The sequence below is a fragment of the Odontesthes bonariensis genome, chromosome 10 (assembly GCF_027942865.1).
Source record: "Odontesthes bonariensis isolate fOdoBon6 chromosome 10, fOdoBon6.hap1, whole genome shotgun sequence".
Taxonomy (NCBI): Eukaryota; Metazoa; Chordata; class Actinopteri; order Atheriniformes; family Atherinopsidae; genus Odontesthes; species Odontesthes bonariensis.
The window spans coordinates 12669176-12685261 of record NC_134515.1 but is presented as its reverse complement, the minus strand read 5'-3'; the positions used below and the strand labels follow the sequence as shown (position 1 = coordinate 12685261).

General features: G+C 39.7%; 1 protein-coding gene across 1 annotated transcript in view; it reads left to right on the top strand.

Annotated features, from left to right (window-relative positions):
• Positions 1-14597, top strand: part of nphp4 (nephronophthisis 4) — a 176505-nt gene extending 161908 nt beyond the window's left edge. Inside the window, exons 24-30 of the mRNA XM_075476298.1 lie at positions 599-755; positions 1111-1184; positions 1940-2025; positions 3773-3944; positions 8489-8668; positions 10746-10889; positions 14354-14597. Coding sequence (XP_075332413.1) covers positions 599-755; positions 1111-1184; positions 1940-2025; positions 3773-3944; positions 8489-8668; positions 10746-10889; positions 14354-14494 — 954 coding nt within the window. The 3' untranslated portion in view covers positions 14495-14597. The remainder of the gene's footprint in view (positions 1-598; positions 756-1110; positions 1185-1939; positions 2026-3772; positions 3945-8488; positions 8669-10745; positions 10890-14353) is intronic.
• Positions 14598-16086: the final 1489 nt, after the last annotated feature.

The window sequence follows — 16086 nt, the reverse complement described above, 5'->3', positions numbered from 1 at the left end:
AATGTTACACATTCATAGATTTTGAGTGATTGAAGCTGAAGCTTCCTCATTCAACTCTTCCTTCTTCTGCCCTGGAAACAAACCCAGCGACCGTGACACAAAGCAGTGAATCAGACTAATAAAATGTTTATATCCGATTGTTTCAGAGCAGTAAATTCTAAGGTGCAAATTAAAACACCCAAAAAGCCCTTGAGAAAAGTGTAACATCATTAGATTTTGAGGTAACACAACTGAAGAGCACTTCCACATTTTGCTTTTCCATGTAGGCTCCTCTGATCAACACTGCAAGCCTGACACGACACTCCAGTGAAGAGTGATGTCTAAACAAAATTAATTTGCTTTATCTCGCCTGTACCTTAGACCTCTGTCTAAGGCAAAATGCCCAGGGCTTGAATGATAGTACATATCTTTGAAGAAAGCATTTCAATCTATATTTGCAGCCAAATGTTATTTTCCATGACAAAGCTTCAAACCAAGCTGCTTTGACTGCTTTAGCAGTTTGATGATTGAAATATATTTTAACTGCAAGGAATGTCTAACATAAGGCAGGGGAATGGCATGCTGCTTGTGTTGCTGACTTTTCACCTTTTCTCCACAGGTTACATTCAAAGCAGAGGATGGCAAGCCAATGGCCATCTGCCAAGTGAACGTGGAGCCAATACCCCACGTTGTGGGCCAGACTTTCCGACTCTACCACCCTGAACGTTGTTTCCTTAAGAAGGCCATCCGCCTGTCACCATGCAACGACCCCACAGGTTGCTCGTGATACTACAGACACCCTCATCATTAATTACTCCCTGTGCCACAACTCCCAGCTTTGCTTCCCTGACCAAGTTTAGTTTGGATAGTTTTATATGAGATTGAGTCAGTTTTATTTCTATCGCAAAAAAAGGGTTGACAACAATATAGAAATAACTAGAAACAGCAGGAAATGAAAAGCAAGAAAAAGTGTATTGGATAAAATGAAGACAGGAGAAAAACATAAACGTCACATACATTTGCATGTATTCAGTTTATTCATGTACATCACATAAGGCACATCCTAGCTCTTATTATTATATATTAGTAAATTAACTTTTTATTTTTCTATTTTTCATATGTGTTAACCAGATGGAAACCCAGATTCCAGCATGATATCTGTGCGCTGCAGTGACCCTGACATTATCTGCCAGACCAGGATGCTGGTGAGACAATATTATTCTCCAGAATGTTTCAGCTCCAACTACAACCAAAATTAGAAAACGTTGGGATGGACGTTGGAAAACGATGGGAAGATTAAAAAAGAATAAAGTGATTCTTTAATTTGACCCTCTCTTCGTTGGCTCCCAGTTAAATCCAGAATGGAATAAATAAAATAAAAAACACACAGAAAACAATTCTTGTCTTTCTTTGAGGAATATTTTTACAAACAGTTGAATGATTTCTCACACATTTGTTAACAAACTGGAGATCTATAGCTCATTTGTGCTCCTCAAAGATTTAGCCTTACATATGTTTGTACCCAATGTACTGCATTTGTACCCAATCCTCATCAAATGTCCCTGTCCCAGATTTATTTTGGAACATATTGTAGGCCGGAAATGCAAAAATGGATGAATATTAATAAATGAAGTGAGGCTGGGAAGACAGATTATGACATATCTTGGCTTCATGCTGTCTGTGATTGAATAAACATCAGAGTCAATGTAAGAGTCACTTTCATTTGCATTTTTTCTACCATCCCAACTCTCCCTGGTTTGGGGTTGTACAAATGACCACATTAGCATTGCCAGGGGACTGGTATCTGTTCAGGTGGAAAGCACTTTATTGAATCACTCCATACATGAATTGCACCCTTATTTCTGCCTTTAACATCACGGCGCACATGATACAAATGTGAGTTTCCTATAGCTTCTTTTTACCCTTCATTTGAAAACCTCTCTCTCTTGTTTCTGTCTAGGTGGCAGGAGAGCCTCAGGATGTGTACTTGAAAGTGCCCGGGAATCCCAGTCCACACATAAAAATGTTCTTTGTAATGGTTTTCACGTACGTATCTTTTACTGCTCAGGCATAGCGTACCCACTGAGCACAAACACACCTTAGCCTGAAGAAGCATTCTGTTTTGATTAATTAAAATGTTACATAGTATTGCTTTAATCTACCAATCACATAGCAGAAGTTTAGGAGTTTTCCTGCCTGAAGTTACAGAATCAGACCCCTTTCAAATCACCATCATTATTATGTACACAGTGTTTGTGCCTTTAGGAATATCAAGTATTTATCATTGGACTCCGATGTCACGGGTACAATGAAGTTTTGAAAGGTTGTATATTTACAGTCATTTTTACTCAAAACGCTCTGATTGTAAACTAGAAGCCAGTGAAGTGACTTCATGAAACATTCATGGTGCATATTAGATACTGACACGGTTTCTTTCTGTCAGAAAGGCGCTCATGACATCATTGGTAAATCTCCGCTCGTAGTCAGGAACTCATTTGAACTCTTTCGGTTATATCCTGGCAAGTGTGCTTCGGGGGTAGAGCAGGCTTGTGGCCGTTTGATCAATCCCCAGCTTCCCCTTTCCACATGCAGTAGTGAACTTGGGCAAGACACTGGACCCCAAGGTGTTCCTAACGACAGGCACGCACCTGGTATGCCAGCTGTGTCATCTACTACTGTGTCAGTGCATGTGAGATTGGGTGAAAGACAGCCAAAAAAAATGTGAAGTTCTTTTTAATCTGCTGTGGGAAAAGAGTGCTATCTGCACTGAGTTGCAGATTTACTATCACAGGTGTGGGTCGAAAATCATGAATAGTGCCTATGGGAGTGTCGAGTACTGTGGGTGACGTCGTAAAACTGCGCTGATCTGCTAACACAAGCGCAACCTGCTCATTTCTATAAAGATCAAAGCAGACTACCAGAAACAGCACAAATAATCATAGCATTCCAAACAAAAACACACAATAATTGGGAGCCTGTAGTTCACCAGTGGCACAGGTGCAGCTGGAACACAGGCCATAGAAGCATGAACTTGATCACTGGTTCAGTGGAAATATTTTGCTCTTTGGCTCAGATCAAAACAGACTGTTTATGAGGTCTACTTTGTTTAAAAGACTCCTCAGCGAGTGCCTTAGGACATCAGTCTTCAGTCTAACCAGATTCAAATTTGTCATTGTTTCTTTATGGTTCGGGATCAGACAGCACACATTACTGAGGAAGAGACATTGAAGCCTAACGTGTTGCCAACTTACTAAGATTAGGAAAACCTTTTGGACTTACCATACAGATCTTTTACAGAAGGTCAGATCACGAGCATGAGATATGCTTTGAGTTGGTGGATTTCAGGGTCCTTGAGGGTGCCAGGAAATTAATAAGCACAATTACGACAAAGCTTTAGTAAAAATCCTGATGCAGATGAGTGTTCATCATCTGAAAAATATCCCTCATCAGCAGTTTCAGATTTGACTGATGTCATGTCTGCCCTCTGAAACCAATATCAACTGAATTCAATTCCAAATATCCCCAAATGCTCCTTGAGTGCTGTTGTCTCAGAGCAGAGCTGAGTCGGTGACTACATCGCCTCCCACTCTTAGAGTCAGCTCGGGCCTCTGAGACTCCATTCCCTTCATCTCACTAGTGAGTGGATGATGATGGTGATGTTTCTGCTTATTAAAATGCTAGCACAGCCATAGATCAGCCCTGCTCATTTCCAACTTCTCGCTGCACCGGCTACATCTCCAGGGAGCCTAAGTTTAATTGTTCTTGATGATGTTTTGTTTTTTTTCCTCACCAGCGATAAATGGATGGCAGTGCCTTCGCAGATCTGGCAGATTTACGTACATTTCCTGGAACGGGTGGACATCAGCTGTGTGACGGGCCAGCGGAGCTGTCAGTCAGTAGTTCTGAGGGGGAAACAAGCTGTTCGCAAGGTCAAATGTTTCTCATCACACCCCAAGGAGATTGAGGTACATTTATCACGAGATTTTCAAATTTGCAGATGATTGGTCAGTGAACTTTATCATTTGACATTGTGCTTTCCCCAGTGTGGGCAGCATCCCCATATGAAGATATATCCAAACAGAAATCAACTCTTAGCTGTGTGCGAGTAAGGGTCTACACAGGTTTCTATTAACCAAGAATACTGGAAAGATTAAAAAAAATACACTGAGTGGGAGTGTCCTTGTGTACTGTAGGAGGTCTATATTCCATGTCTTGATATGTCTATAATTACCCAAGAGGGCTTGAATTGACCTTTACTACCTCTAATCGTGCGTGTGTGCAGATGTGTGAACTGTAAGATAAATAACATCGCTACTCTTTTCGAAGCTGCCCTTGAATTAGTGAAGCATGATGCTCCCTCCAGTGTTGGTTTATGTGGTTTATGCCTGAGTCAATACGTCTAGCCTCTTTCAGGTATATTTGGATTGAATTGGTGGGTTAATTTAGGATGGGGCTTTTATTTCAAATTAAATTAAACACATTCAGTTTGTTGCCCATGGGTACATTTGTGATATTAGACCCAGTAGGGAAGTGCCCTTTGAAAAACTGGATGTCTTTTGTTTACCATCTCTCTACATGGCTTTGGTTGTAATGTGGCCCAGGGTTGAAAAATGATTCTTTTTATCATCAATAATGGAATGTTTATCCTTTTTTTTCTTGCTTTAGCTGATTAATGAAAGGACCAAATTATCTTTCATTCTTATTTTAGAATAATTTAGTCAGTGGAACAATATATTTTTCCCAAAGTAAATCAAAAGCCTTCTTCAGTAATATTTTGATGCCCTATGCGAGTCATTGTTGTAATGATTTGTCATTTACCTTTTTTGAAAAACACTGGAATTCACTTAATGCTTAACTTGTAGCTTAAAATAGTTGTCACATGGATTCATTTATCTGGAATGTAGGCTATTAAGAGCATCACTGGAACATGTATATTTACTCATTTACAATCTGCACCTACAGACTGCAATATTAGTTTGAGTCATATCTCACCCTTAGATGGATTCATGTACACAGAAAATATGAAATGGATTGATAACAATGCCAGATGATGGATGTTGCAAGGTTTTATTGCCACAACAATGTGCAGCAGTGCAGAAATAGCATTGTGCGTAATAGCAATAAAGAATTATGTTTTAAAAAATGAATTTAAACTGAGTAGTAGGCTACTAACAGAACGTGATCCATGTGTTGATAATGATAAGTATAACATGCTTGATTGCAGACAAAAAGTAAACATAGCAGTGTCTTTCTGTCACTGCTGTCTCAACAAAGCATTCCAGGATGATTTATCTTCATGTTCTGCTGCGATAAACCATTTCCAATTTGCAGAGCTCATCTTAAATGCTCAAACACTTAACATGATCATGCGTGAGGTTTTTTTAGCTGCTCTGCGGACCGCGGACAACGTTCTTTGCAATGTGCATTTGTCATAATCAGTTACACAGATAAGTTTCGCCACATTAAGTCAGTCACTGACTGTCACGACAGTTAGAGTTGCATCCAGAATCATAGCAGTGCAGTTAAATACATAAATCCTGATTTGAGTTCATATAAAAAAGAGATGTGCATGCAACCGGCAGTGGTAGCTATGTGAGTATAACTAGCATCCTCTGCACATTCCCAATTCAGTCACTCCCCATTTCCCTTTTCACATACAGTGGCAAGAAAAAGTATGCAAACTGTTTGGAATATCTTGGTTTTTTCATAAATTAGTCACAAAATGTAATCTGATCTTCTACTTAATATATATACTAAATTATATCAATTATATACTTTATATATTATTATATATTATACTATTTATATATTATACTATTATATACCAAATATAATGTGCCTAAAATAATAAAGAAAATAAATTCTGATCTTCCACATTTTTATTGAACACTATCATTTAACATTCAAAATGGTAGTGGAAAAAATGAATTAATAACTAGTTGCCCCGCGGTGGCAGCAATAACCTCAACCATGTGCTTCCTGTCGCTGTGGATCAGACCTGCACACCGTGCAGGTGGAATTCTAGCCTTTATTCTTCCTGGCAGAACCACTGTAGCTTTTTTGGATGTCTCATGTGTATGACTCTCTTCAAGTCATTCCATAGCCACTATTGGGTTGAGATCTGGGCTCTGACTTGGCCACTCCAAAAGGTGGATTTTGTTTTTCTGAAGCCATTCTGTTGTGGACTTGCTCTGGTGTTTTGGGTTGTTGTTCAGTTTCAGCACCCAAATTCAGCTGACGTACAAACATACTCACATTATCCTGAATAGAATTTTTTCATATTTGGAATTCATCTTACCCCCAATGATGCTGGCCAGGCCCAAATCATGTTTCCTCCACCATACGTTACGGTTGGGATGATGTTTTCAGGATTATTCGGTGCCCTTTTTACGCCAGATGTAGTGCTGCATGTTCTTTCTAAAAAGTTCAGTGTGAGTCCACAAAACATTTTGCCAATACTGCTGTGGAGTGCCAATGTGCTCTTTCGCAAACTTCAGGAGCTCAATGTTTTACATGCTGTAGACTCACAAACACACATGGTAGCCAGCTCCAATGACGCCTTCAAACCTTTGGCTGTCACTCTGGGTTGTTTCTTTACCTCATTAATGACTCTTCGTTGTGCTCTTGGCATCACTTTGACTGGGCGCACACTTCTTGGTACAGTTCCAAAGTGTCTCATTTGTAGATCGCATTCCAAACTGTAAACTGGTGAATCTCTAAAGTTTTTTAAATCACTTTGTAACCCTTTCCAGCTTTATGTAAATATACACTTCTCGATCGTAGATCCTCTGAAAGCTCTTTTTGGCAAAGCATGGCTCACATAAGCGTATTCTTCTCGTGCAGAGCAAACTCAAAATGTTTAAGTGGTTTTTATCAGTCAAACTAGCTCTAGTCCACACCTCCAAAGTCATTTTCTTAACAAGACTCCAGGTATGCCAACACTTGGCTCCAATTAGCTTTTTTGAGGTAATTAAGTCAAGGGTTCACTTGCTTTTTCTACTACCATTTTGACTGTTGAATGAGTGTGTTCAATAAAGACATGAAATATCAGAATATATATATTTTTTTGTTATTTTAGGCACATTTTATTTGTCATTACCCTTGACTTCCATGAAAATCAGACCACATTTTATGATAGATTAGTGCAGAAAACCATGAAATTTCAAACGGTTCACATATTATGTTTTCTTGGCCCTGTAATGGGACAGTGGACCAACATCCCAGTCATCATAAGTTCTTTGGGTTTGGATGCATTTTTAGGTATTGGAATATAGATTGAAAACATCATACTTTAAATTCAAGACACTCTACTGTCCTCTGTTGGAGTCTTCGATTCCTCCTCTCCTCTGCTCTGCTCTGTATTGTTTTCTTCTCTTTTTTAAAAAAAAAAGCTGACACAAAAGAAAGTGCTGCACAGAACAGAGTGAAAAGCAAGAATTTAATCATCACTACAAAAAAACATATCTTGATTATTACACATCTAATGAGAAGCTGAAAGCTTTGCTCCTGCCAGGTTTCTTTCAGAGGAGCAAAATGATTTGCTGCTAATTGTTCTTCAAGCTGCATGAAACAGCGGAATAGCAATAGTCTCCTTTGTTATAATCCCAGGTTAGAACTCAAATCATTATCAAGAATGTGCAAATGCAGACTGGCAGCATAATGTATCTTTTCTTGTCATTTAATTATGTTCCAATACTTTTTGCAATTATGACTCATCTGAAAATTTAACATTGGCCTTAGATCACTGCACACATAAAAATGTGTACCAGACACATCATGTCACCTTAATTTTTGATAGATTGTTTCTTATTCATAACTGAGTAGAAGACAAGACAGAGTTTTACATTCCCTTTTACCCAAAGTTCCAGTAAAAGAGTATTTCATAAGACTGACATAAAAAAAAAAGGTGATGGACAGTCACAGTTTCCATGTGTGCACACTGTGCGACCCAAACTTGTTTTCCCTGTACAAATGGAGAAACGTCTGAAAAAGCGACAGATGTATTTTTAAAGGATTTCACCATATGCATCAGTGGCAGCTTTGATCTGATTCTCAGCAGGTTTGGCTCACTGTGGACCGCAGTGGAGGAGTCTTACAAAACAGGATAAGGCTCAGCGTCAGAGAATAGCTTTGCTTTTCTCAACAGATTTAAGAAGAGCTGCTCAGTAAATCTCATTCTCCCATCCTTGTGTCTGTCACTTTTCTGCCTCTTCTTTCTTTCATTTCATTGTCTGCCCCCTCTCTTTGCCTTTTTCACCGAACCTCACTCGACCTTTCTCCCACCCACCATCCTGTAATCTGAACACCTTCTTTACTTTCTCTTTTAAACAACATTTCTCATTAGTTCTGTCGTTTTTCACCTTTTTTTTTTCTTTTTTTTCCCGTCACTTGTTCAATGGCTCTCCTTCTCTTTATTGTGCCCTCCTCATTCTCATAATCCACCCAGTCAACATCTTGTCACCTTGTTGCCAAATTCAATCAACCTTTACTGCCCTCACTTTCTCTGTAGGTGGACCCAGCCGGTGTGTTTGTTTTGCCTCCAGCAGCAGTGCAGGAGCTTCAGCTGAAGGTGCAGCCATGGCAGGCCGGCAGCCGCTTCCTGTATGTGAATGCAGTAGACGTGGAGCAGCAGAGTCTGGTCACTGCCTGGTTGCTCTGTCTCAATGTCCACCGCCCTGTGCTGTCCAAGGTACGTATTTCTCTGACCTCGCCTCACAAAAATCCGATTTTCCGGATGAGGACTCGTCCTGCCCTTTCCGCAGAGCAGGTCCTCCTTTTCCAGTTATTGGTACCGTTTTACTTCCAGACCAGTATTGCACTGTAGCTTGTTATCAACACTCTACAGTACTACGACAGTGTCACGTTTTACCTTGCCTAGATATGAAAATTACACGTTGGTGGCATATCCCAACAGAGAGAAGAGAGAATGATATAAAAATATGACAAAAGGTAAAAGGTAACAGTCACTCCTGGGACTCAAAGTAAAAAAAAAGAAGTCCTACATCAAACTTTGATCACTGTCTCTTGGGTAAAAATCAGGCAACATACTTATTCCACAACCATCCACAATTGGAATAAATAGTAGCAAAACTACATCTCTCTGCCAGATCAGTGGATTTATTACACTCTTTGCTGGAATATGAGGTTTCCTTCTTCACTCTGTCAGCAGAAAGTCGACTGTGTAAACTTAGTGCCAGGAGTCTGCTTGAAGGCTAAAAATGTGTCTCACCCATCTGCCCCTTATCTGGTTAACTCATCAAATGATTTCCTTTTTTTTTCTATCTATTGTAAAAGGACAATCTGTTGGTCGTTTCATGCAGCTCCTAGAAACATATAAAGTGTGTCCTTGCCAAAATCTTGGAAAGTGCTAGAAGCTTGAAAGCAAGCTATTAAGTGTCCTAGGTATTACCCTGCTGCTCGCCAGCTCCAATTGCCCTCCCCCTTTTCATTACTTCTTTAACTTTAGCCTAAGCCTTATCAAGTGAGAACAGACCAGTTGCCCTAACATCTCCCATTATAAGGGAGAGACTGTTATTAGCTGACCTTAGTCTTCTTGTGGAAGATTGTCAATTAATGTTTGCAGCTAGATGTTGAATATCTTTAGTAAGACTGTGGTGGAGAGTCTATTGAATTTGAATTTGTATTTCTATTTGAATTTCACTTATTTCACTCATCACTCAAGTCTTATTATAGGCCCTGGGAAGTACCAGTGCATTTCTGATCTAAATTTTATAAAGCCTTTTGGGAAGCTTGAGGAGGTTGCACAAAATTTGACAAATTTTATCAAGTACTGACACTCAAGTTAGTGTTGGATCAGGGGGTCTTAAAATTTGAAATATGAAAAAAAAAAAAGTGAGGCAGTGGAGTTCAAGAGAGGAGAGTTGTGTTTACCACCACCACCACACACCTGGATATGCAAACAAACTGCCACTGGCTCAGTTGCACGGTGGCTATCACAGGATTTGGAAACGAGCATTCAAGGAATAAAAATATTAAATTGTTTTTAAACTGTATGTTTATGAATTTCCAGCAGCTCTTTTCATTAATTTCTCAAAAACAGTGGTATGACATACAACTGCCTAAAATGTCTAATTCAAAACCATTGTTGACTCAGTGCACATTCAGTGCTTGAGTGCTTGAATGGTCCTTGTAGTTTTCTGGGTAAGCTGGACTTCTCCCACCTTTTGTGGCTTTAGCCAAGAAAAGGCTAAGTGCAGCAGAACCAGGTGAGCACTAAAAGCCAATCTCATCTATAACTGCTGTCTACTTTCTGACTGACTGTGTACCCAAGTGGCATGACCAACGATCAACTGTCCACATTACAGCAAAGTGACTAAATTAATGATCATGATGTTCATTACAGACATTACAACTGCAGTTAGAAGTATTCAACATGCAGGAGATTTTAAGGATGTGAATTACTACTATTGAAAACTAAAGCCTTGACAAAAAAACAAATTAGTTTTAATAAGGCAAATGCAAGCAATCTTGAGCTTACTTATAGTAATTAAGCCTTTAAGACAATACTGATTAGAGCTTTCTTTAAACACAAATATATTCATTTGGGATTTATATCCAGGCATGGAAATGGCCTTTTTAACTTATCATACAATTTTTTCCCCATGTTCAATTTACCCCTTACATTTACCTTGCTTCTTCCCCCATGCCCAAAAAAGTCACTGTACCTTGGGTTTTAAACTTGTTTATGATGCTGTAACTGATCTTCAACAACCAGTGTGGTGCAAACTGTCTACGTGTGGATGTAGGCATTTGAAGTCGGTGTCCCAGTTGGTGGTGGGCGTGGCAGCTCCAGGAAGATCACCTACACCAACCCTTACACCAGCAGCCGCACATTTCTGCTCCGCTCTGACCATCCAGACCTGCTGCAGTTCAAAGAGGATCAATTCCAGGTGAGATGAGGCAGGAGACCATACAGTTCTTTTCTGCTTGTTAGGAGTAAAATCAATACTTTGATTAACGCCTTGACAAAACCTTGTCAGGTGGTTTACTTGGATTGAGAGAAATGCAACTTGTGAACAGACTGTAAATAATGTCAGTAACATTAGTTTCAATGGACAGCGCTGCTGACCATGCGTGACGTGCAAGAGAAACATTACTCATTACACTGCCTTCGTATTAACTAAATAGAAGTATCTCTGTGAGACAGACAACTGAAAGATGAGGTTGATGCACCGCCTATTTAAACCTTTAATTCGTGACATTTTCTGTAGACATAAACTACTAGAAGAGATATTTCAGTTGGAGCTGTAGCCAGAATTAATATACTGGATTTTTCAACAGTGTTCTGCACGAGTGAGATTTTAGCCTGATATCAGAGTCATTCATGCAGCTCTCCCATTGTTACAGCTATGCACCAGACAGTTACTGTTAAACATTGAGTACATTTTCCCCGACATCCTGATATTTATGAGAAGGTCAGCCAATAAACTTTTTACCTAACTACAAATATTTATGAAGGAATTTCTTTAACTTTCTTGTCATCCCGATGGGGAGATTAGGTTCTTATTAGCTTCTCATGTTCTCCGTTGATTTCTCGGCTGTGTGAAAAGTGAATTGGTTTCCTTGTCTGCTTTCAGAGCATAGTGTGAGGAATATAACAGTCATAACTGCAGCTGTGTTATTGTCATGTAGTCAGGCTCAGCATGTCTTTCAGATTCACTCACTCGCTGAGATGAAACGCCGGAGTCGCTTCCATCTTTGCCTTTCATTTGTTTAAGATGTGATAAAGTAGCTAAACAAATGGGACACCATCAGTTGAAATGAACAAATAGAATTATGGAGAACAATAAAAGCCTGTGTAAAAAAACAAAAAAAGCAATTAAAGAGTCTGGCAGTTGTTGGCCTGAAGCCTCAGCATCATTATAAAGGCATTGGACTGAGTGAAAAAACAGCCCTCTGTTTTCTTTTTTCCACTTTGTCAGCGAGTCTCCAGGTGTCTTATCAAGTATTTACTATGCTTCCAGCATGTAACAAATGTGGAGATCCTTTTCTCTACTTTGGCATAAATACCTCACCACAATAAAACCAGCCGTTAAGAAGAAAAGCAAAGGAGAGATCAATACAGCTATGCTTTTGAAAAAGATTACAGCATAAATCCACCAAATTGACCCGGTTAATGTCTGATTGAAATACTGAGAACACAAACAAACAAAAAGACCAAATAAAGACCTTTGCAGGCTATGATCCTTGACAAGAAAAGTATTACAACACACAGGGCTGTCTCCTTTTAATTCGAGTGAAGAATAATCATAATTGCAGCCTACGTAGAGGAACCAGTAGTTTAGACTAGAATAAGAAAAACGAGTGTTAGGACATCTAAAAGGTAAACCATTTTCTTGTGTATTTAATTTCTTATTTCAGACGCCACTTGTGAAATTATTCTAAGTCTTTACACTGTGTGGATATACAATTAAGCATTTTTGTAGATAGGGCATTCATATTATGTAACATTTTGGATTTTTCTATACAAATTCCTATAATTACATGTACAGTTAATCTAATGGCTGCATTGAAGACACTTAAACAAACACTGTCTGTTATGATTTCTGAATGACGGCACGGTGTGTCTGAGTTGAGAGTGCTCTGTTTAAGTCTTCAGCTCTGAAGAACAAATGTTTTACATTTTTTAAAGATCTCGGTCCCTATCTTGAATTACATGGACTCTGTGATGTGATGAAGTGTTGACTGTAGTAATTGGGAATTTTTCTTTTTCTTTTAAGTAAACTGATTTGTTTACTCCCAAAGTGTAAAGACATGCTCAACTGTGTGTTTTTGAGGGCATAAATGATACTATGCTTTTCTTTATCGTTGTCGGTTTTGCTTAAGTCTTGGGGCAGCTCTTGGCTGGGACTCTTATTGGGTTCTCTGGGTCTCCTTTGCTTCACAGTATTATCAGTAAGATCCCAGCAACAGGCTTATTATGTCAAATCCAAGCTTGTACCATTATTGACCATATATGGCTGAAAGGGCTTCTGTATTCATGTAAAACAAAACGCGTTGAAACGAGCTGTAACATCAAAAGGTGTAATGCCTCATTTCAAAGAAATGATTGATTTGTGAACTCAGAAGCCAGTCAGCACACAACCTTCCTTTATTTTTCCTTTAAAAGCTTATTCGTGGACACATTTCGCACCGATGATGTTTGTAATCAGTGGAAAGTAGCTTTATTGCTACGCTAACAAGGAAGCCAGTGTTACATAATGTTCAAATTTACATTGAAATCCACGTGATGCCACTGAAAGCAAACTTATTTTCTAAATCAATCCCACAGCACAGAGCGAACAACAATTCAAGAAGTGTCAAGTAACCATAAGAATTCATTTGTTTGTCAACATTTCTACTTATAGTGTTCAACTGCACATAGTTTCTGTCGTTAACTTTCTCAGCCTGGATCAGCACCACCAAGATATTCTTTTTTTTAATTATTATTTGTTTGTTTTGTTTATTTTTTCAGCACTGGTGGCCTTTATTAGAAAGTTTCTTGGCAGACATTAGGGCAGAGAGAGGGGGGAAAGCATGCAGCAAAGGGCCCCAAGCCAGGAACTGAACCGGGGACAGCTGCGTAGAGGAGCTTCTGCCTCTGTATGCTCCATCTAGATATTCTTTTCTTTATTATTTGTTTGTTTTGTTTATTTTTTCAGCACTGATGGCCTTTATTAGAAAGTTTCTGGGCAGACATTAGGGCAGAGAGAGGGGGGAAAGCATGCTGCAAAGGACCCCAAGCCAGGAACTGAACCGGGGACAGCTGCGTAGAGGAGCTTCAGCCTCTGTATGCTCCATCTAGATATTCTTGACCTGAATAGTGGGGTTCATCATTTACAGTTGCCAGCACAATTATTTAATCCTCATTGCATTGGATTTCCCATGCAATGGGTTTTTGAATAGCTTTGCTGGTGACTGTAGGCCAAGAGATCACTAATGAGAAGAGGAGCAGTTCACTGCTGCCTCTCACACCTGCTTATGTTCTGGTATCTGTTGCTACTCAGAAACCAGCCACTGCAAAAAATAGGAGGGAGCAGAAAATCCTCTGAATTCATCCTCATGGAAAATGTTTAGAGATTCACATGGCTGGCCTGTGCACATAGTCACAACACCCTCTGTTGCCGGTTGGCTGAGAGTCAAGCCAATTTTTCCTGTTTACTGACAGGCAGTGTCCAAACACTCCTTTTTTTGCAGCAGCAGACACACATAGTATATTAGCTAATCTTAACAAAAACTGCAGCAGATTGGATTAACCAAATCAGAAAAATGTCACACATTGCATACATATGGGCCACACTAGTACAGATCTTTAGTGGTTGCATTTGAAAAAGACAGCATGCAGAGCAAAGTTTGTCATGTTCACTGTGTTCAGATTGGTGGGGGGGAGAGTTACACCGTCGGACTACGATTCGCCCCCAGCCAGAGTCCCGGCTCCGCTGAGATCCTGGTCTACGTGAATAACCTCGAGGAGAAGACGGAGGAGACGTTCTGCGTAAAGGTCAACTATTCATGAGCAGAAATGCTGACCGGTCTGCATGTTGTATGATCTGTATTTGTTTTCAGCTAATATCGTATTTGATAAATATTTTAAGAATAAAGCAATTTTTTTAATTATGTACCATTTTCTTTTGTGGTCTTAATGAAAAGGTGGGTTACTCAGAACCGTATGAATGGGCTTTGGTGGCTGGCTTGACCAGTTAGTGACAGACAAATGGGCTTTCTCTAAAAAGCTTTATACACTGCACATAGTTTAGTTGTTATATATGAGCTGAGTTTTGTATTCAGCAAAGCAGCACAAGATTTTCAATTTACTTTAGGTGCTGAGGCTAATTCCCAGTCGTGAGCTGTCCTCTGAAGTGTCCAGCAAATGTTTGACAGTTCAAGCCCAAACCATCCAAATGCCGGCCGAGAGTGAAAGCAGCAATATTTCATCCATTTTAATTAGCCAGCAAATCCACTTGAATACCACTTGATGATTGAGCTTTAATCTAAGACAAGTCATGGGGTCCACTCTCCATGTCCCCCCACTTTCTAAACAACTTATCCTCATCACCGGCATTATTAGAAACACGGCTGTAATGAGGTATGATTTTTCAGCGAGGCGCACATCTCTTCACATCGCCCTCATTAACACCAGCACCCTTTTAAACCCCCCCTCATGCTTGCTCCACTGTGTATCTCCCTGTTTGAGGTGCTGAGAGACAGAGAGAGAAGGCCATGCATATTGTGTTATGTAACACAGAGTTACACAATCCCTCCACTCCCCCCTCTCAACCCTCCCTCCTCGCTGTCTCTCATTAGAATGCGGGCAGAAAAATAAGCCTCAGCACAGCAGCAAAGCCCAATAAAACAAAGATAGCAGCTAAGCCTTGTGCACTTTATCTTTACCTTCTCTAACATCTTCAAGCCTCAGCGTCTTCTGTGTTTCCTGTTAATGTGTTTAGAGCTTACAAAGATGCACATTAGAGCTTTATTCACTCAATTTTTTGTCCCTTGTACCCTCTGACACTGCTACTATGCTGAAAGATGTACCAGTCAACCTTAGACATTTAGGCTGAAAAGATGTTTACATTTTTAGTTTATCTTAACTCCCAAATGTGGGTAAGTTATTGGTGCTGCAGTTATTCCTCCTGTTCATTGTGGCCTTAAAGTAAATCCTCTGTAAAATGACAGTTATGTAAAATACAAGACAATATTCTAAGTCCTCATTCTCCGCAGGAATACAATGTAAAGATTAGCTGATGCTACTATTATGATGCATGAGCTGTCTGATTTGGCTGTGACTTTCAGTTTTTTTCAGAATAATACTCACTTTATGTTTTCAGCCAATGAATTACCCTCCAGCCCATAAACCTACCTTAAGGGTAAACCAACAGCAGGATAATGGCCGCAGGATTTGACTAGACACACCAGACTCTGAGATTTCAGTGATGTCAAGTGCAAGCCACGCCATGTGAGGTGGACCTTGTAATCACTGGTATGTTTAATGTCTGGACTGTACAGTCATACAATGAATCACTGTCTACAATTTCTTGCACTTGCGTGCTACATTCTCCTTTGCATTGGTCATGACAGCAGGTGGAAGTCACGTCAAGCAAGGCTTCT